The sequence below is a fragment of the Bicyclus anynana genome, chromosome 14 (genome assembly GCF_947172395.1).
Source record: "Bicyclus anynana chromosome 14, ilBicAnyn1.1, whole genome shotgun sequence".
Lineage (NCBI taxonomy): Eukaryota > Metazoa > Arthropoda > Insecta > Lepidoptera > Nymphalidae > Bicyclus > Bicyclus anynana.
The window spans coordinates 3453786-3471141 of record NC_069096.1 but is presented as its reverse complement, the minus strand read 5'-3'; the positions used below and the strand labels follow the sequence as shown (position 1 = coordinate 3471141).

The following is a 17356-nucleotide window of genomic DNA, read 5'->3' as shown; positions in this document are numbered from 1 at the left end:
GCTCCAGATGCTTGACTAATAAATCGTCATGCTTTCATGGGCTCCTATTGTCTTTGTAACGGGACACCCGATAGGTACTTACAAGGAGTACCGAACTTTAATAGTGAACCGACACCAAATCATATGCGGTTGCGTTTTTCTCGTTTTTTCTATCAATTACTAAGTTTACGTTCGATATTGGATTTCTAACCAGTAACATTAGGGTGTGAGTGCACTATTTTATACTCGTCTATGTAACATTAGTCTATAACCATTGAATTACTACGTACTACGTAATAGAATGGTCACGTCGAAATAAAACTACTCGCTTTATTGGGCAAGCGCGGGGAGCGGGGCAGGCGGAAGATGGTCATAGAGTATACCTACCTACCACTTGAACAGATGCGACTTTTTCTTACTGTAAGAATTTAGTAGTTACCTAACTGATTTTTGATTATTGAGTTTTCACTATTTTGATAACTGATTTTGAGTTCTCACTATTTTGAAATTTTAGTAGCTAATTTCATTTAGTATACGACCAGCAGTCTTATTTATTACTTGATGCAAAAACAAATCACGTGGAAACGTCACCAGATAAAGTTAAAAAATAAATTAATTTCATTTTCTACCTTTGCTTACATTTATTCACCGAAATTAAACATCAGTGCCTTTATCACGTTTTATTACAATTTGAACTTTATTTCTATTTCTTTGGGATGCAAAAATAAAATGTTTCCACGGTAACAAACTATGCGACACTGCTGTAACTTTACAGTATGCGGGAGCTGGAGAACTTACATTTGAGATGTAACCCGGTCGGGTCAGTGGTGAGTAGATAATACGGCTTTAGAATTCTTGGGTTGGGTTAACCGAACTTTAGAATTCTTGGGTTGGGTTAAGACCTCAAAAATAATAGGCCATAACTCCCGGTCATCGTTAACGACATAGGCCTTTAATATAATGGTCAGCCATAAAGCTGCAGTGTTCAGGACTGACAGACTGTTCGAGCACATGAACTGCTGCAGTGTAGTCCTCCGTAAAGTCCTCTAATATTCTGTAATCTTCTGCAGTCAATATAGAACATCTGAACGTATGTTCTTGCAATCCCAGCCTAGCTCGTAACAGCATTTAGGTCACATTTTAAAAATAATATTTAGAATTTTAACAACGCGATACGCGCAGCGTCGCGTAATTTTCCTGACAAATCTCACGGAGATAAAAACTAAAACATAAAAAAATCCTGTGCATTTACCACCTGAGCTGAGTTGCAGTACTGAGTACGGACGTGCTGGGCCCGAAATGTCAGGCACAATGCAACGAAAGCATTAAGCTGTACTCCGTTACACGACATAAGCGATTGCGACTTAAAACCTAATTAATCTAATCCCATAGCAAACCCGTTCAGGTTGGGATAGCGTTGCTAGGCGTCCGGATAAAGCCGGACATACTCGTAGATAAACGGTGTCCGGCTTGTCCGGCTTTTGATAGGTTTTTTTACATTTACATTTTTTTAGCTTTAGAATTTAAGAATTTCAAGTATTTAAAAAGAATTCAAATCAAATTTTTAATAGAATTTAATTTAGTCTGAGTACTATTTGGCTGATTATTAATAAACTACATTCATAAGACTGATTGGGCATTCGATGTTATTTATGATTTCACTAGAATTTAACAAGATTTATGATAATGATCAAAATAGCTTGATTTTACATACAGAGACAAAATCCTCAATAATGTAGTGTTCGGCCAAACTGGCTGGTCTGTCCCGCTATTAGGTTTGGCGACCTGGCAACCCTAGGTGGAGATCATGAGGTCATAACTTCATATTAGCACTTACAGTAAGGTAAATATAATGATACGTACCTTACCTACTTATCATTGTACTTTACCTACTTATATTTTAGGTAGAGGGAGTCCTGGTTCGTACTGTATGAAATATTTGGGTTAGTATTATTCGGGTATTTTAAAGTAACACTTAAGTTGGTAGAGTTATCTTCTCGGGCAGAGTAAAGACTCTGGTCTCAGTCATTAGTGATTAGTGCGATAGTGATAATTACAGAGGCAAAATTTATGACCCTATTAACCTGCATTAGAGCGATGTACATCTTTTCGTCCGAAATTCCTCAGTGCCTGAAGACAAAAGTTCGAACAGTGCGTGTTGCCAGTGATGACCTATGGTTCCGAGACTTGGTCGCTAACTATGGGCCTCATAAGAAGGCTTAGAGTCACACAGCGGGTGATGGAGCGAGCTATGTTAGGAGTGTCTCTGCGTGATCGAATCAGAAATGAGGAGATCCGCAGAAGAACCAAAGTCACCGACATAGCTCAACGAGTTGCGAAGCTAAAGTGGCAATGGGCGGGGCACATAGTTCGAAGAGCCGATGGACGTTGGGGTCCCAAAGTGCTGGAATGGCGACCCCGCACTAGTAAGCTCAGTGTTTGCCGACCCCCCACCAGGTGGACTGACGACATCAAGCGAGTCGCAGGGATTCGCTGGATGCAGGTGGCTCAGTATCATGATGTTTGGAAGTTCCTATAAAAGGCTCATGTCCTGCAGTGGACGTCCATCGGCTGATATGATGATGATGATGATGATGATGATGAGAGCGATGTACATTACATCAACTTATTTTTAGGCCTTTCAAATAAGCTGTTGAAAATAATAAGCGACTTCAATATTTCTTAAATATGAGGGATGTTATAAGTTCGACGTGTCCATGAATGGACTGGACTATAAGTGCGTTTTTTTTTATTAATAAAATAAAATAAAATATTAATATTTTTGTTTTACTATGATCGATATGTTCTTATTTACGTACGAAGAAATCTTAACTTGAACCTCAAGTAAAAATTCAGTGCCTATAACGTAAGGTTTCTAGAAACATATCTATTATTCATATAGGTATCTATATATAGCTCTCTTTCCGCCATCGCTCGTTACTTTGGCCATCTTAATGCCTTAGAGCATGACTGTGATACATAGGCGGATGCGTTTCCTATATCCCATGATACCGATTTACACCGCATGTGCGATATTAAACACGACGGGTTTGCGGCGTAAGTACTACCTTCACAGGAACAGCTTACAACGTGGCTAACAAACTATAAGGCAGTTCTCAATGGCTCTAGGTTCGGCGGGCGATGAATAAAAACCTTACCTTATACTCTTCTTAGTCACAATGTGTAGCTCGACTGTTTCGTTACTAAAGGACTATTAAAAGCTAGCCCTTCTCTACTCTTCCCAAAAAGTTTGACTTTGAGACCATAATCTAGTTCTGCTGCCTGGTTTGTTAATTTCTTCGGTATTTTATTCAAAAGTTGATTTTAAAAATTCTTTGACCGTTAGATAACTTCGCCTAGTAATATAGGTTCATCCCCGTTTTTTCACGGAATCAGGGGAACTACGCGGGTGAAACCAACTTGCGTCTACTAAATGTCAAAAAAGTGTTAAGCAGTCTTTAAATAAACACATCCTCTTAATTTTTTTTATTTAAACTTTGCATTGCATGTACAAGAACAACAGGATACTATATTAGGTACCTAAGTTAAATAGCATTCTTACTGAACACTAATTAATGGTGGTACACAATCCACAGAATTTTCAGTAACCATAATATTTTCCGTAGGTACTAAAAGTGTGAGATTCGCTGTCTATCCTTCAGAGAACAATCAGAACCTACCTACCTGTACAGGTGCTGGTACTGGCACAGGTTCAAAGTATATAGAACCATCAATTGTTTTTATGATTTCGTATCTATGGTTGTTCAATGTACATGATATAAGTATATTATGAACATTTTAATAATATTAATTTCTATTTAATATTAAGTTTCCTCCACACTTCTACGTGCAATGAAAAATTTTTTTAAAAATAAAAACGAGCTTGTAAATCCCATAGTAAGAGCACCTTTGCGGTTTAATTTGGTGAGTGGTTTATAGTCCACGGCACCTGTGAAGAGTAACGTAAACAGAATCACGTTTGACTACTACGGGCAAAGAGGCTCGAATTTGCGGCTTTACTGTCATAAATAAATACACTTTAAACACAGTTCGAAGCTGAACAAGCAGAGGACTGTAATCACCTCGCCATTATGTTTAAATAATAATGCCAACAACGACTTTGCGACGAGCCATTTTATAAACTACCGTCAATTTCCCTTTTGAATGGCATTTAAATATTTGATCAAGTTTGATTACTCAAACAGACCGCGATTTATTTATTCAACGATATTTTGTTACTTTGTGTACTTATAATATCCGTGTACGTGTACTAAATCAGAATAGTTTTGATTTAAAGTACGCTGTTTATAGTGACAGTTTACCTTACTTACTTAACTTACCAGGTCTGAGGTATCGTAATGTTTATTGTTTTTTGTTTTTAGCTTTTATTATTGTTTACTAGCGGACGCCCGCAACTTCGTGGAATTTAGTTTTTCACAAATCCCTCGGGAACCATGGATTTTTCCAGGATAAAAAGTAGCCTATGTATTAATCCAGAGTAAAATCTTTTTTCATTCTAAATTTCAGCCAAATTCTTTTTTTTTATATACGGAATAAGCTCGCGCTTGACCACGATCTCACCTGATGGTAAATGTAGATGTGGCCTAAGGTGATACGCGCTTGCCTAGAAGATGCCTATTCACTCTCATCTTAAAGATGCCCAAGTTGTAAGAATTAGGAAATACTGACTTCGGGAGAGAGTTCCATACCCTAGCCATACGTATAAGAAACGAAGAAGCAAATCGCTTTGTACGAGTCCTAGGAATGTCAATGACGTAAGGGATGGAAACCTACCCGGTGTCTTGCAGTGCGATGGTAAAAAGGTGACGGTGGTACAAGCTCAAATAGCTCCTGTGCACACTCTCCGAAATATATTCTGTAAAAAACCGAGAGACTAGCAACCTTCCTACGATGACCAAGGGTTTGAAGTTTTATCAGAAGGGGTGAGTCTTCGCCTATAAGTCTCCTGGCTCGGCGATCTACACCGTCCAAAGCAGCCAACTGATACTTAGCAGAGCCATCAAAAAGGTGACTGCAGTACTCCATGCACGACCGGACCTGAGCTAGATATAAAGTTAGCAATTGATGTGGTGTGAAGTACTGCTTCACCTCAAATCGCATCAATAGTAGCGGCGTTAAAGAGTAACAAACATCCAAACATCCATACATACTTTCGCGTTTAAATAATATTAGTAGAATGTAATTATAATAGCCAGCACAGGAAAACCAACTGTGGTTTGTGTTGCATTATGGTTAGGCTTAATTTCAATATCTATTTTGTAGAATAATAAATAATAAAATAATTCATACATAGGTACCTACTATATCAGTTACGTACGTTTTGTGCGTGAGTACTCCTTCGTCCTAGTTTGTCTTCAAAAATGTATTTTTCCTCCATATAAATAAACTGTACACCTATTGGCAAAGTATCAAGCCGAAGGTATTTGTAAATAGTACCTAGAGCTGTGTAAAAATATTTGCACACTGGAGGCCTTTAGTAAGACTTGGCGTTAGTCCAGCAACATGAGCGCCAGGAGGTACCTGCAAGCGTGACAGGTACCGCGTCTTTGTCGACAGCATAAGGAAATAATGCGTTTTGAGGTTACCACGCTGTCAACGCCTGGTATATGAGTGGGCTATTTTCGCCACCTTCTTAGGTGCTGGAGTATCTTAATGCAAGTTTTGTCATTTCCTCAATTTATGTCAAATGACAAAGACATATAAACCTACGAGTAAATAAGCTGTTGTTGATTTTTTCATTTGGACGACCTAAAACCAAACCTTATTTATTATAAGTTTGCAATTTTTTATTACCAGGGCCTGTAGCCAAGTGGCACGTCGATTCTCTTTCTACAAACGCTAACGCTTTGAAAACTAGAAAAATGTGAAATGTGTGGGAATGATAGATCCGATCGACAACTTGATCACGTGACTTGTCGATACTGAATGTCATTGCTATACGTTTTTGAATTTTCGAAGCGTTAGCGATCCTCGAAAGAGAATCGGGTCACTTGTCTACAGGCCCACTTCATCAATTATGATGCAAGGCGTTATCTGAGCTAAGTACAAAAACATTTCCGACAACTTGTGACTTTTAACATAACAAAAACCAGACAGCGACGGCGGGTCGGACTCGCCCACCGAAGGTTCTGTACGTCCATCCGACTATTATAAATCGTTCAGGAATCGAATAATGCTATGTCTTTTCCCGAAATTCAGTTTTAAATAAAAAAAATAATATATTTTTCAATACTTTCAATTCCATAGTTCTAGGTCAACGAGTTTTGAAATATGCGTTTATTGCTGGGAACACTATGGGACAGACCCAGACGGACAAGAAAGTGATCTTATAAGGGTTCCGTTTTTTTCTTTTTCCTTTCCTTCGTATGCTGAAAATATTATAACCTGTTATTAAATTATTGTTGTACTAGCTGACGCTGCGCGGTTTCACCCGCGTGGTTCCCGTTCCCGTAAGTATATGGGGCTAATATATAGCCTATAGCCTTCCTCGATAAATAGGCTATCTAACACTGAAAGAATTTTTCAAATCAGACCCGTTGTTCCTGAGATTAGCGTGTTCAATCAAACAAACAAATAAACAAACAAACTCCTCAGCTTTATAATATTAGTAAAGGTCACTAGGAATTTGTCTTGAAATTAAAGGCGTCTTGTAATGCCTCTGTTATGAAGATTCTCCACCGTCAAGGGCACGCACGCCTGTAGGCTAACATTCTTCCACTTTTTAACATTGATATAGAAAAGTTAAGATATAAAATCTTAAATATCAATAAAAAAACCTAAATTCAGGTCTAAGTCTGGGGCTGCACTACATTTTTTTTTCCGCAAGCGATAGCGAGTAGTAGCGCCGTTATAGAGTAACAAATATCCAAACATCCAAACAAACATCCATACAAACTTTTAATTATTTTATAATAGTTTATAATATTAGTAGGATGACATTCATAAATAATTTGGCTTTCAAATTTTCTAAATTGAATACACAACCACAAACTTTATTACTTTATAATATTAAATTTATAGGTATAGATATAACTTTTCTTTTTTATAAAAGAAACTCAAAAACCACCAAGCTTATATGTAGTATAATGTATGTCAACGTTTTCTGAGGTAAAAATTGTGAAATGCACAGCACCTCGCTTGCGTCACGAAGGCCTCGGGCTTCGGCTATATTCTCAGGCTCATCGCTGAATCACGATTGGTCGTGACTGGCGTACTGACGGGGTGGGTATCACCATTATCCTTTGTTTTACATTTTACACTTCATCGTATTGGAATGCTAATTATTGGCATGGTATCTACGTCCTTATCAGTTGTCTGTCTATTTACTAAAGTTGATGTTGTAAGCGTACCCAACCTGGATACGCTTCATTTTTTATTTTTTATACTTAATATAAACCTTTAAAATAGTTCTCTATTATAATTATATATTTTGTCTTCATAAAAAGCGATAAAAAACCTAAACCTCCTCTGATCTGATCTGATCTGTAGAATTAAGTAGAAAGAGCTTTATTCGGCCATTTTGTAGATAAGTTACTTTTGAAAAATAGTATTTAACATATGAGGTTAAATATTTTTTATTTTATGAAAGTTTGGAATTTTACAAATTATGTTCACTAACTGAACAAAACTGAAAAATATATGGCACAATTTATGTAAGGGCACTGTTAGTCATGAAGTTCTTAGAAGAGTTTGTTGCCAGCTCTTCTTAGCAGATCCTGCCTTCTAAGCTCGGTAGTGGTCTTTACAAATAGTCAACTTTGTAGTTTCAAAGTGCATGTAAACTAAGCCTCAAACTAAGCCAGCCAAACAAAAAAAAACCTTCAAATCAAAATTCATTTATTATTTAAAACTAGCGGACGCCCGCGACTTCGTCCGCGTGAAACTCGATGTAAACTTTCAACTACCCCTACCCTACCCTACCCTACCCCTACCCTACCCTAACCCTACCCTACCCTACCCCTACCCTACCCCTACCCTACCCTACCCTACCCCTACCCTACCTCTACCCTACCCCTACTCTCACTTTGCTATAAACCTCACGGCGCCCGAAACCTTTCCAACGAATGCAAAACCGTGGAAATCGGTTCGTGCGTTCTGGAGTTATAGCGTCAGGAAGGAAAACCAGACTTATTTTTATATAGTAAAAAGAATAAATGAATTTTGATTTGAATTTGAAGGCTTCTTTTCGCCTATAGCACCCTATAGTCTTAGCTCATCGCTGAACCACGATTGGTCGTGACTGGTATACTGACGGGATGGGTGAAACAATTGCCCTTTGTCTACGGCGTAATTTAATTGCACTCCGATTGTGTATCGAAACTGGTTTTAAATAATATTTACACTTTCTTTGTGAATTCAATATACATTGAAAATTAAATACAAGTTTTAATTCCATTTTATGTTTATCCACTGGAGCTTTCTCTATTAAAAATAAAAAAATAAAATCCTCATATATTTTTTGTAGCCAGATCTTAGCACATTCATCTCCTGATTGCCATACTAGCTTGGTAAGATTATTATTTGTAGAGCGAAACGTTCAAAAGACCTTTTTGAAAAAATCTGCTTAAATATTTGTAACGAAAACAGAATTTTTTGCAGAAAGCTTTTTGGTAGTGAATAGGAAAAGGCTAAGTATATACTTGATTTCAGAAAGTTACGTTTTTGTAGCACTTATATTACTCACCATATTATGTACGAGTACTTTAATTTTAAGGGACTATTAAAACTTGCTTTAGACTAACAACAATCTACTAACAACAAATATAAAACAGTTTCCTTGTAAATTTTCGAAGTCTAAGGTTCAATGGCGATGTAAGTAAAATGGGATAAATATAAAAATATAATAAACTAGCGGACGCCCGCGACTTCGTCCGCCCTTAAACCTCTTTAATCCAGCCCTTACAATCGTATCACTGCTCTGCTCCTATTGATCGTTGCGTGATGAAAAGTATGTATTGAGGCTGCACACGCGACGGAAGCTTAAAATATGGAGTAACTTTTCCCGTTTTCCCAACATTTCCCTTTACTGCTCTGCTTCTATTTATCGTAGCGTAATGAAAAGTATACTATAACCTGCCCAGGAGTATGAAGAATAATTGTACCAAGTTTCGTTAAAATCCGTCGAGTAGTTTTTGTTTCTATAACAAACATACATACAGACAGACAGACAGAAAAAAATTTACTGATTGCATTTGTGGCATCAGTATCGATCACTAATCACCCACTGTTAGTTATTTTGGAAATACATTTCATGAACAGAATTGATCTCTCTACAGATTTATTATAAGTATAGATAACTTGAAAATAAATACCCTGAGGACTCATCTCGAAACTGTATTGGAGAAGAATTTTCCAAGTACAGTGCCTAGGTACCCCAGTTAAAGGCTTTGTGTACGCCACTGCACACGACGAACAGACTTGACATTTTAATTGAAACAATTTTACCGAACATTTTGGTTCAAGGGAGTATTCAACATATTGCCCAATATAAGTATTGTACAATAATGTTGCATTGTGTAGGGACGCCTTGTTGGAATGAATTTTAAAACAGTTCCGTTCAGAGGCTGCGTTTTACTTTATTATATTTTGTTAATCATTCTCTTTAATTTCTCTCTTCCTGTCTAGACTGGCAAAACTTTATTATTTATCACGGAATGGAATGAAGTATAATATTTTATTGTTAGTATAATTTCTTCATTTGCAAATTTATCATTGAGTTAGGTACCTACTCTATTTGTACCAGTAAATTGTCTGTATGTACACTCTTTAGCCCAGTGGATATGACCTCTGCCTCCGATTTCAGAGGGTGTGGGTTCGAATCTGATCCGGGGCATGCACCTTCAACTTTTCAGTTGTGTGGATTTTAAGAAATTAAATATCACGTGTCTTAAACGGTGAAGGAAATACATCGTGAGGAAACCTGCATACCAGAGAATTTTCTTAATTCTCTGCGTATGTGAAGTCTGCCAATGCGCATTGGGCCGGCGTGGTGGACTATTGGCTTAACCCTTCTCATTCTGAGAGGAGACTCGATCTCAGCAGAGAGCCGTATACGGATTGATAATGATGATGAATGTACACTCTTTATTATGCTAACCACTCACCACCCGATAAGCCCACATGCCTGCAACGCTAACGGCTTGATATCCGATATAACTAATCGTATGTTGTTCGCGAAGTGTACGACATCATGCAGAACGCTAGCCACTCGCCATCCAATAAACTCACATGCCTGCAGCGCTAACGACTTGACATCCGATATAACTGATCGTGTGTTGGTCGCGATGTGCATGATGTCAAGCTCATCGCGACCAACACACGATCAGTGCATGTGATGAAGCAAGTGAGTTTATTGGATAGTGAGTGTTTTTAGAAACGGAAACAGATAATGCCGACGGCAACATAATACTCGTATCATCCATCCATAACCATCATTAGCCTATTTTGGGTAACGTTAGACTCAAATTATCAAATTTTAAGACAATGTCCGTCAGTTTGACGTGTTCTCCGAGCAATTGACAATTATTGCGAAAGCAGGAATCTCAATATAAAATTTGGTCTATATTAACAACCCATTATAATAAACATCAAATCAAGTGATAAATATCATCTATCTACTCACTACTGTATAATAGCCACGCAGGGTTGTCAGTAGGCACCGGGTGACAATATTCCACCCTTTGATTATATATTTCCACCACGCTGGCCCAAAGCTGAATGACAGACTTCACACATGTAGAGAATTTAGAAAATTCTCAGGTATGCCGGTTTCCTCACGATATTTTTCTTTCATCATTTTAATTTCTTAAAATGTACATAACTGAAAAGTTGGAGAAGCCCCGGACCGGATTCGAACCTACGCCCTCGGAATCGAATGCAATTGTTATATCCACTGAGCTATCACGGCTCTACTTCTACCGCCAGCTATTAGGTAAGTTAATATAAACCATTTGTTCTCGTTCAACGTTCACCATACGCCAAATAATCCACACCTTATTTATTTAAATCCATTTTACAAAAGCAAATTTTTCATCTTTATGGCCATTGAATTCCGGCTCCGCGATCCCGGTAATAAATTCGCCCTCTCCCCTCCAGATGCGGAAAGATACCAATCCATGCGTCATTTTGTATGATGAAATGATTTCCTCCATATTTTGCAGAAATGATATTGTCGGGGGGTGTTTAATTTTGTCTGTTATAGTCCAACCAAAAAAGTCTGTTTTCCAAGTGAATAAAAAGGCTTTACTAGACTATAATCTTTATTCAGATTCATACTGGCGTTCAGTTATCAATAAAATACGCAGTTGTTCAGTTTTCCGAAAGTTTTCCAATCCGCACAGTTTCCTTAATTTATTTTTTTAGGTTTTAACGGAAAGAAGAAAAAGCAACGTTCCAAAAAATTCTCAGAAGCAACTCAGTGTTAGAACATTGGTTATCCTCGTGGCTCGAAATCGAAAAGCGCATTAATAATAGGGTTCCGAACGTACGTAGTACAAAAACGGAACCCTTATAATATCACTCGCCCACATTTTAATGTCTGTCTGTTTTCTCCGAATGTACCAAACCAATCCAGTTGAAATTTGGTACCTACACATATCCATTCTTGTGACCCAAACGTAGAGATGCAGGTGAATTGATAAAATTTGAATATACTGGGAGGCACTTATGCTTATGGGGGGGGGGTAATACATTTTAATTAAAAAAAAAAATATTTTTAAAATCTTCTTACCTTTCAGTTGATGTCTCACGCGATGAAGTTTGCAAAAGTTTTTTTTTTCATCTTTCCATCTTACCCCCCTTAGGTGCCCCCATATTCAAATTTCACCTATTCACGGTACATCTGTGCGTTTGGGTCACAAGAATTGATATGTATACCAAATTTCAACAGGTACATTCGGAGAAAACAAACAGACATTAAAATGTACACGAATGACATTAAAATGGTTCCGGTTTTGTACTACGTACATTCGAAACCCTAAAAATTACATTATCATCGTTAATTCAAAGTACAAAGTTAAATAGTATTAACAGCTCACCTACCTGGAGCGGAGCGTGGTGAACTTAAAAAACCCCATCTATGAAGATAGACACCATAGACATCTATGAAGATAGACACCACTGTACCTACCATTAAAAGTACGTCAAAGAAGATGACGATGACAAGGAAATACAAGACAATCTTTCCAATTCTAATAAAAGCTTATAATATCCAGCAGTCCCATTCGTTTCTTGCACTGAACTACCTATTTTGGGGAACGTTCAAATTTGCGGTATCCCTCATGATATGGTGCACCACATTATACCTAAGTAGAACGGAAACAGTTTTGGTATGAATCAGGACATACAACGAGAACCACAGTTAAAAGTACGTGACTAAAGTTACTTAAGATTCAAATCTCGTTTACAACGGACCGATTGTTCATACTAAACAGAGCCTGGTTAAATTTTAACCGTAGATAACCGGCTAAGCGTTTAGTTTTATCTATATGCTAAATGGGTTCCGTGAGCATCGCGGAAAACCTTTGTGGAGTAAATTAACTTTCAGAGGTGTACCTTATCTGTGCGCGGTTTTACCAGCGTGCAGTTGGTATACAGGGTGCTCAGGAGTATTTCCCATAACTTCAAGGTGTTGACCAGTCCACATAAAGGAGCCGAACTGCATAACTAATTTTTTTAACTAAAAAAACTTATTATCTTTTAATACAAAGAAGTTCAAATAATTCCGAAAGTCCATGTAACACGTTTTTATGTAAAATGACAAGAAATGTTTTTTTATACAATGACAAGTGAAGGTGATGATGGCAGTACTGGATAACATTTTTGACGAGAGCGACGAGATAGTTGCAACTGGCAATCCGCACTTCACTAGTAAGCTACTTCGTGATATTTATCAATAAATAAGTTTCGCTACGTCATTATATCATAATGATGCGTTAATCGCATATAAAGATCAATTTACAAAAGAATTATTGTTTACTCCGAAAATATTCATTTTAGAACACAGTCAAGTTTCTTGGACATTTATTAATCGACTTCCAAAAAGGAGGAGGTTCTACGTTCGGCTGTATGTATGTTTTTAACAATTAATTTTCCTTAAAGAATATTACCCTAGAGTTATGGGAAATACTCCCGAGCATATGTAGATATTTTAATTCAGGAAGATTGGTTTGGATTGAATTGTAAGGTTAAGCGCGTTTTGTGTAGGTATAAACTGAAGGAGTAACAGCAAAGCAGAATGACATTTTAATAATATTTCCACAATTAATATGAAACGCAAGTTACGAATTATATTAGAAAGTGTTGCAACATTTTTTTTATGAGAGTGAATGTAGCCAGACTAATAAACCACTACCCCTAGAATGTTTTTTGTAAAGCGCGAAGCCAGAGCTCGTGAAGGAGGTCCTGAATCCAATCAAAACCAACCCAACGAGGCCGAGTGGCGAGCGAAACGAGCCGGCGATCTTTGTAGCGAAACGAAGGCCGAGAAGGTGAATCTGAATGAAGGGGTGACGGCGACGGTACGAGACTTCTAGCTTTTTAAAAAAAAAGAACATATTCTTTGACACACATTGAAACACTTGAGTCTTCAAAATTTGTTTGCTGTGTTAATCTGTGGCATGTTAACAATATAGGTCACTTTTTTGAACCAAGCTAGAGCTCAGAACCGTAAAACCAGTTAGTGAAAAATATTTCATATATTGCCATACCGCCCCGGTACATACATTGCATTGCTTAGGCATTGTATAGAATACCTGTCAATGCATAGCTTTAAGCAATGTTACTTAGTCGAGGTTACTACATCATTGATGAGTTCTTCAATGATAAAGATGCTTGGAGGCCATTGGAACAGCTTCTACCTTCACACAGAAAGTAAAATTTATTAAAAGTTATCAATTGTAAATTATAATATTGTATGTTTTTTTTTTAAGAGCAATTGTTGAGATTCTTGCCGGTTACTTCTCAGCAGAACCTGCCTTCCGAACCGGTGGTAGAATCTTTACAAATAGCCAACTGACGTATCAAAACTGAGCCTAATTGAAATAAATGAATTTTGAATTTTTGAATCATACAGATAGCTGGTAATATATTTTATACTACTAGTAAATCTTCAAATTATTATCCTACATCGTAAATTGCACCGCGAAAATGAAACTGTGAGTGCACTTACACCAACTCAATGTGGTTCTTAAGCGCTCTTGTAATTAATGTTAAAAAATTAAAAAAAAATGTAAATCAGCAACAGCTGTCGCTTAAAAAAATAGGTCACCACTTTGCTAAATGATTTTCTGTATGGTTTTACATGATCTTCATAATACATTATTTGATAACAGAATTAATTACCTAACTCCATTATTTTTCTTTATGTATATTATCTCTATATGCTGAGCCGTGATAGCCTAGTGGGTATATATCATGCCTTATCAGCCTTTGATTCGGAGAGCGTAGTTTCGAATCCGGTCCGGGACATGCACCTCCAACTTTTCAGTTATGTGTATTTTAAGAAATTAAAAATCACGTGTTTCAAACGGTGAAGAACCTGAGAGAGAACCTTATATACCCAAGAATTTCTAAAATCTCTTCTTGTGTGAAATATGACAATCCGCATTGGGACAGCGTGATGGACTAAGGCCTAACCTTTATCATTTTGAGACGAGACTCGTGCTCAACAAAGATACGAATATGGGTTAGTAGTTTGTTGATATGAGAGGAGCCGAATAGGAGATTTTTGGGATGTTTTTTTAAACCAACAAGGCAGGTGACCTTTGTACCAGAACAAAGAGGTTGTATTAAGAAATTAGGTTATATCGTGGTCAGGAAACGCGAAGCAAAACAACACTGCTCACGTTTCAAGCGACACCACAGCTCTGTGGTCTATTTGTTCCCGTGAGTCGCTTTTAGGCCCTGATTACCTGCTTTGAATCGTTCTAAGTTTTGTCTCATTAGTATACCTATTACCTACTTGACGCGAGTTATAATATTTACTAAGGAACAAGTTGACGTAGTTGATGTAAATACCTTCATAAGTGAGGCCTGGCCCTGCAGAGGCGTATCCAAATAGGCTTAATCATAACGGTAATCTTCAAACAGTGACTTGTCGTCCGATATAGAAAATCGCGACAAAAAAAACAGTAGAATCGAAAAGAAAAACACTATTCATGTAGGACTTACTATTCATTAAATTTGCTTCAGTAATAGTGTTCTAATTCACACAAACATTGCTTTAATTTTCTGAAATGATATCCTTTTGAGCATTCGAGCCGCCGGTTTCGGTTATCAGCAGGACATTATGAAATTTATTGCGCTTTGTGTTAATGAACCTCGTTTTGTATCAATGCTGTTTTCACTGATCAAAGGACCGTGTTTCATGTGATGATTTTGCTAATAAAATAAACGTGAATGTGTGTTTGTTTCATTCAATTGATCATTATGAAATTTTGCATATGTACTCCTACATGTAGGTTAGTAGGTAGGTAATGTCGAACCCCTTAAAGCTTAAAGTTCCAATTTAATCTATGGAACTTTACACTGCACGTGGCCCGTCACGCACTTAGCGGGCTTTATTGAAAGGGGAATGCCCACCGGCCCATACAACGTCGGCCCAGGGAACCCAGGTATACCCCCGTGATGATGTGATTTATAAATAAAGATCTGTATAAATAATTGGCTTAATAAAAGTATGTTCCTTGAACAAAAATATTTTTTTATCACTCTTCTAGGGAAAAATTTTCGCCGGTGTACCATAACGGGGAAGTAACATTGGAAGCTGTATTTTTTTTTGTATTATTTTTTTCTGTTACCAACAAGCTAACGGACAGCTAACGGAAGTTTTTTTGTTAACAAGAAAACGGACACAGAAACCAATTATAGGTCCTCAAAGTCCTTAGCTTGTCCCTGTTGTGGACAAATTAAAGATGAATTGAAAATGTCGTAAAACGTCGTAGCAAACTTTTTTTGATAAAGTAATGATTTCATTAATAGAGTAGAACTATCAAGATTCATTTAGATATAAATAAGTTCCGGAGCGGTAAGGGTAGGCCTTTAAAAAAATTGTAAAAGTCAATTTATTTAAGAGTAAACTCCAAAAATTCCAGTTGATTACGAGGTAGTATAATTTTAAATGGCAGCAAAAGTTGCAGATGGTACTTGAAGTAACGATTAAAAATGCAGCGTTAACTCACGGTTCAAGTAGTCGTAAAATGTTAAAATGTAAAAAGTATGGAGCCTTCATTTGAATAAGTGAATTCAATATAGTCCGTGTCGGGAAACTTCAAGGAAAATGGCAGATGCAGCCGAACACCATTTGAAATTCAGACCTAACCTTCAACAATTTTAACCCCGACGCAAATACAAGCTGAATTACATTGCTGTATTGTATGTTTGTGTTTGAGTCCAAAGTTTGATTTTCATAAAAAATTAAATGGGACCAATCTAGAAACATTGGAACCTAAAATTAATTCGAGTCTACGAATGTACAAAATAAACATTAAAGGACTTAAAACCTTTGAAATAATATCTTGGTCCTATTATTGAACTATAACTTTTGACGTAAACCTTTACCATTTAGGAAATAGAAAATCCATTAAATTTATACTCTTTCAAATAAAAAAAGAATTTTCAAAATTGGTTAAGAAACTACGAAGTTATGAGGTGACAAACATTAAAAAAAACACGCTTCGAATTGAGAACCCTCCTTTTATTGAAGTCGGTTAAAAATTTGTTTCTATTTCGTGATCTGATATAGTATTCAATTATGAAGATTCATTGGCTTAGAATTGGCACGTCATTAAAAAGCGGCGGCGGTGCGGGAGCGGTACCGCACCGTTGCGGGAGCGGTGCGACGCCGGTGCGGGAGCGGTGCGACGCCAATGCGATGTTTATCTGTGTACACAAATTTGCGGTGCGGCGCCGGTGCAGGTGCAGCGTCATGTACACGAAGCCTACCTTTTTTTAAATTTTATTTTTAGGTTACATACCTTGTTATCTTTTTGCCATTGACAAACCCCCTTCTTCTCGGATATTCGGCACTTGAGCAGAGCGTCTGCTCCAGGGTTCACCTCGGTATACATGGGAACCTCTATAAAACGCTGCAGAGCATCTGAAACAGACATTTATTGAAAGTTATACTATGTAATATAATATTAATATATAGATACAGACTGATACTGTGTTTTGACAAACGTTATATTTTGAATCATGTTGAATAATCTAAAATATAGAAAGTTTGATTGTAGTCAATAAATAAAAAGAATGGAAGGAGTATTTGGCCTGTAATGGACCTTTCATGATAGGCTGTAGATAAGTGATCGGAAAACATCCAATCGAGCCTAACGCCAGCCACACACGTTCAAGTATACCG

At 37.2% G+C, this 17356-nt stretch overlaps 1 protein-coding gene across 2 annotated transcripts in view; it reads right to left on the bottom strand.

Moving 5' to 3' along the window:
• Window positions 1-17356, bottom strand: part of LOC112047258 (hemicentin-1) — a 95265-nt gene that overhangs the window by 37290 nt on the left and 40619 nt on the right. For both annotated transcript variants that reach the window (XM_052885358.1, XM_052885359.1), the window contains exon 2: window positions 16974-17095. In XM_052885358.1, coding sequence (XP_052741318.1) covers window positions 16974-17095 — 122 coding nt within the window. The remainder of the gene's footprint in view (window positions 1-16973; window positions 17096-17356) is intronic.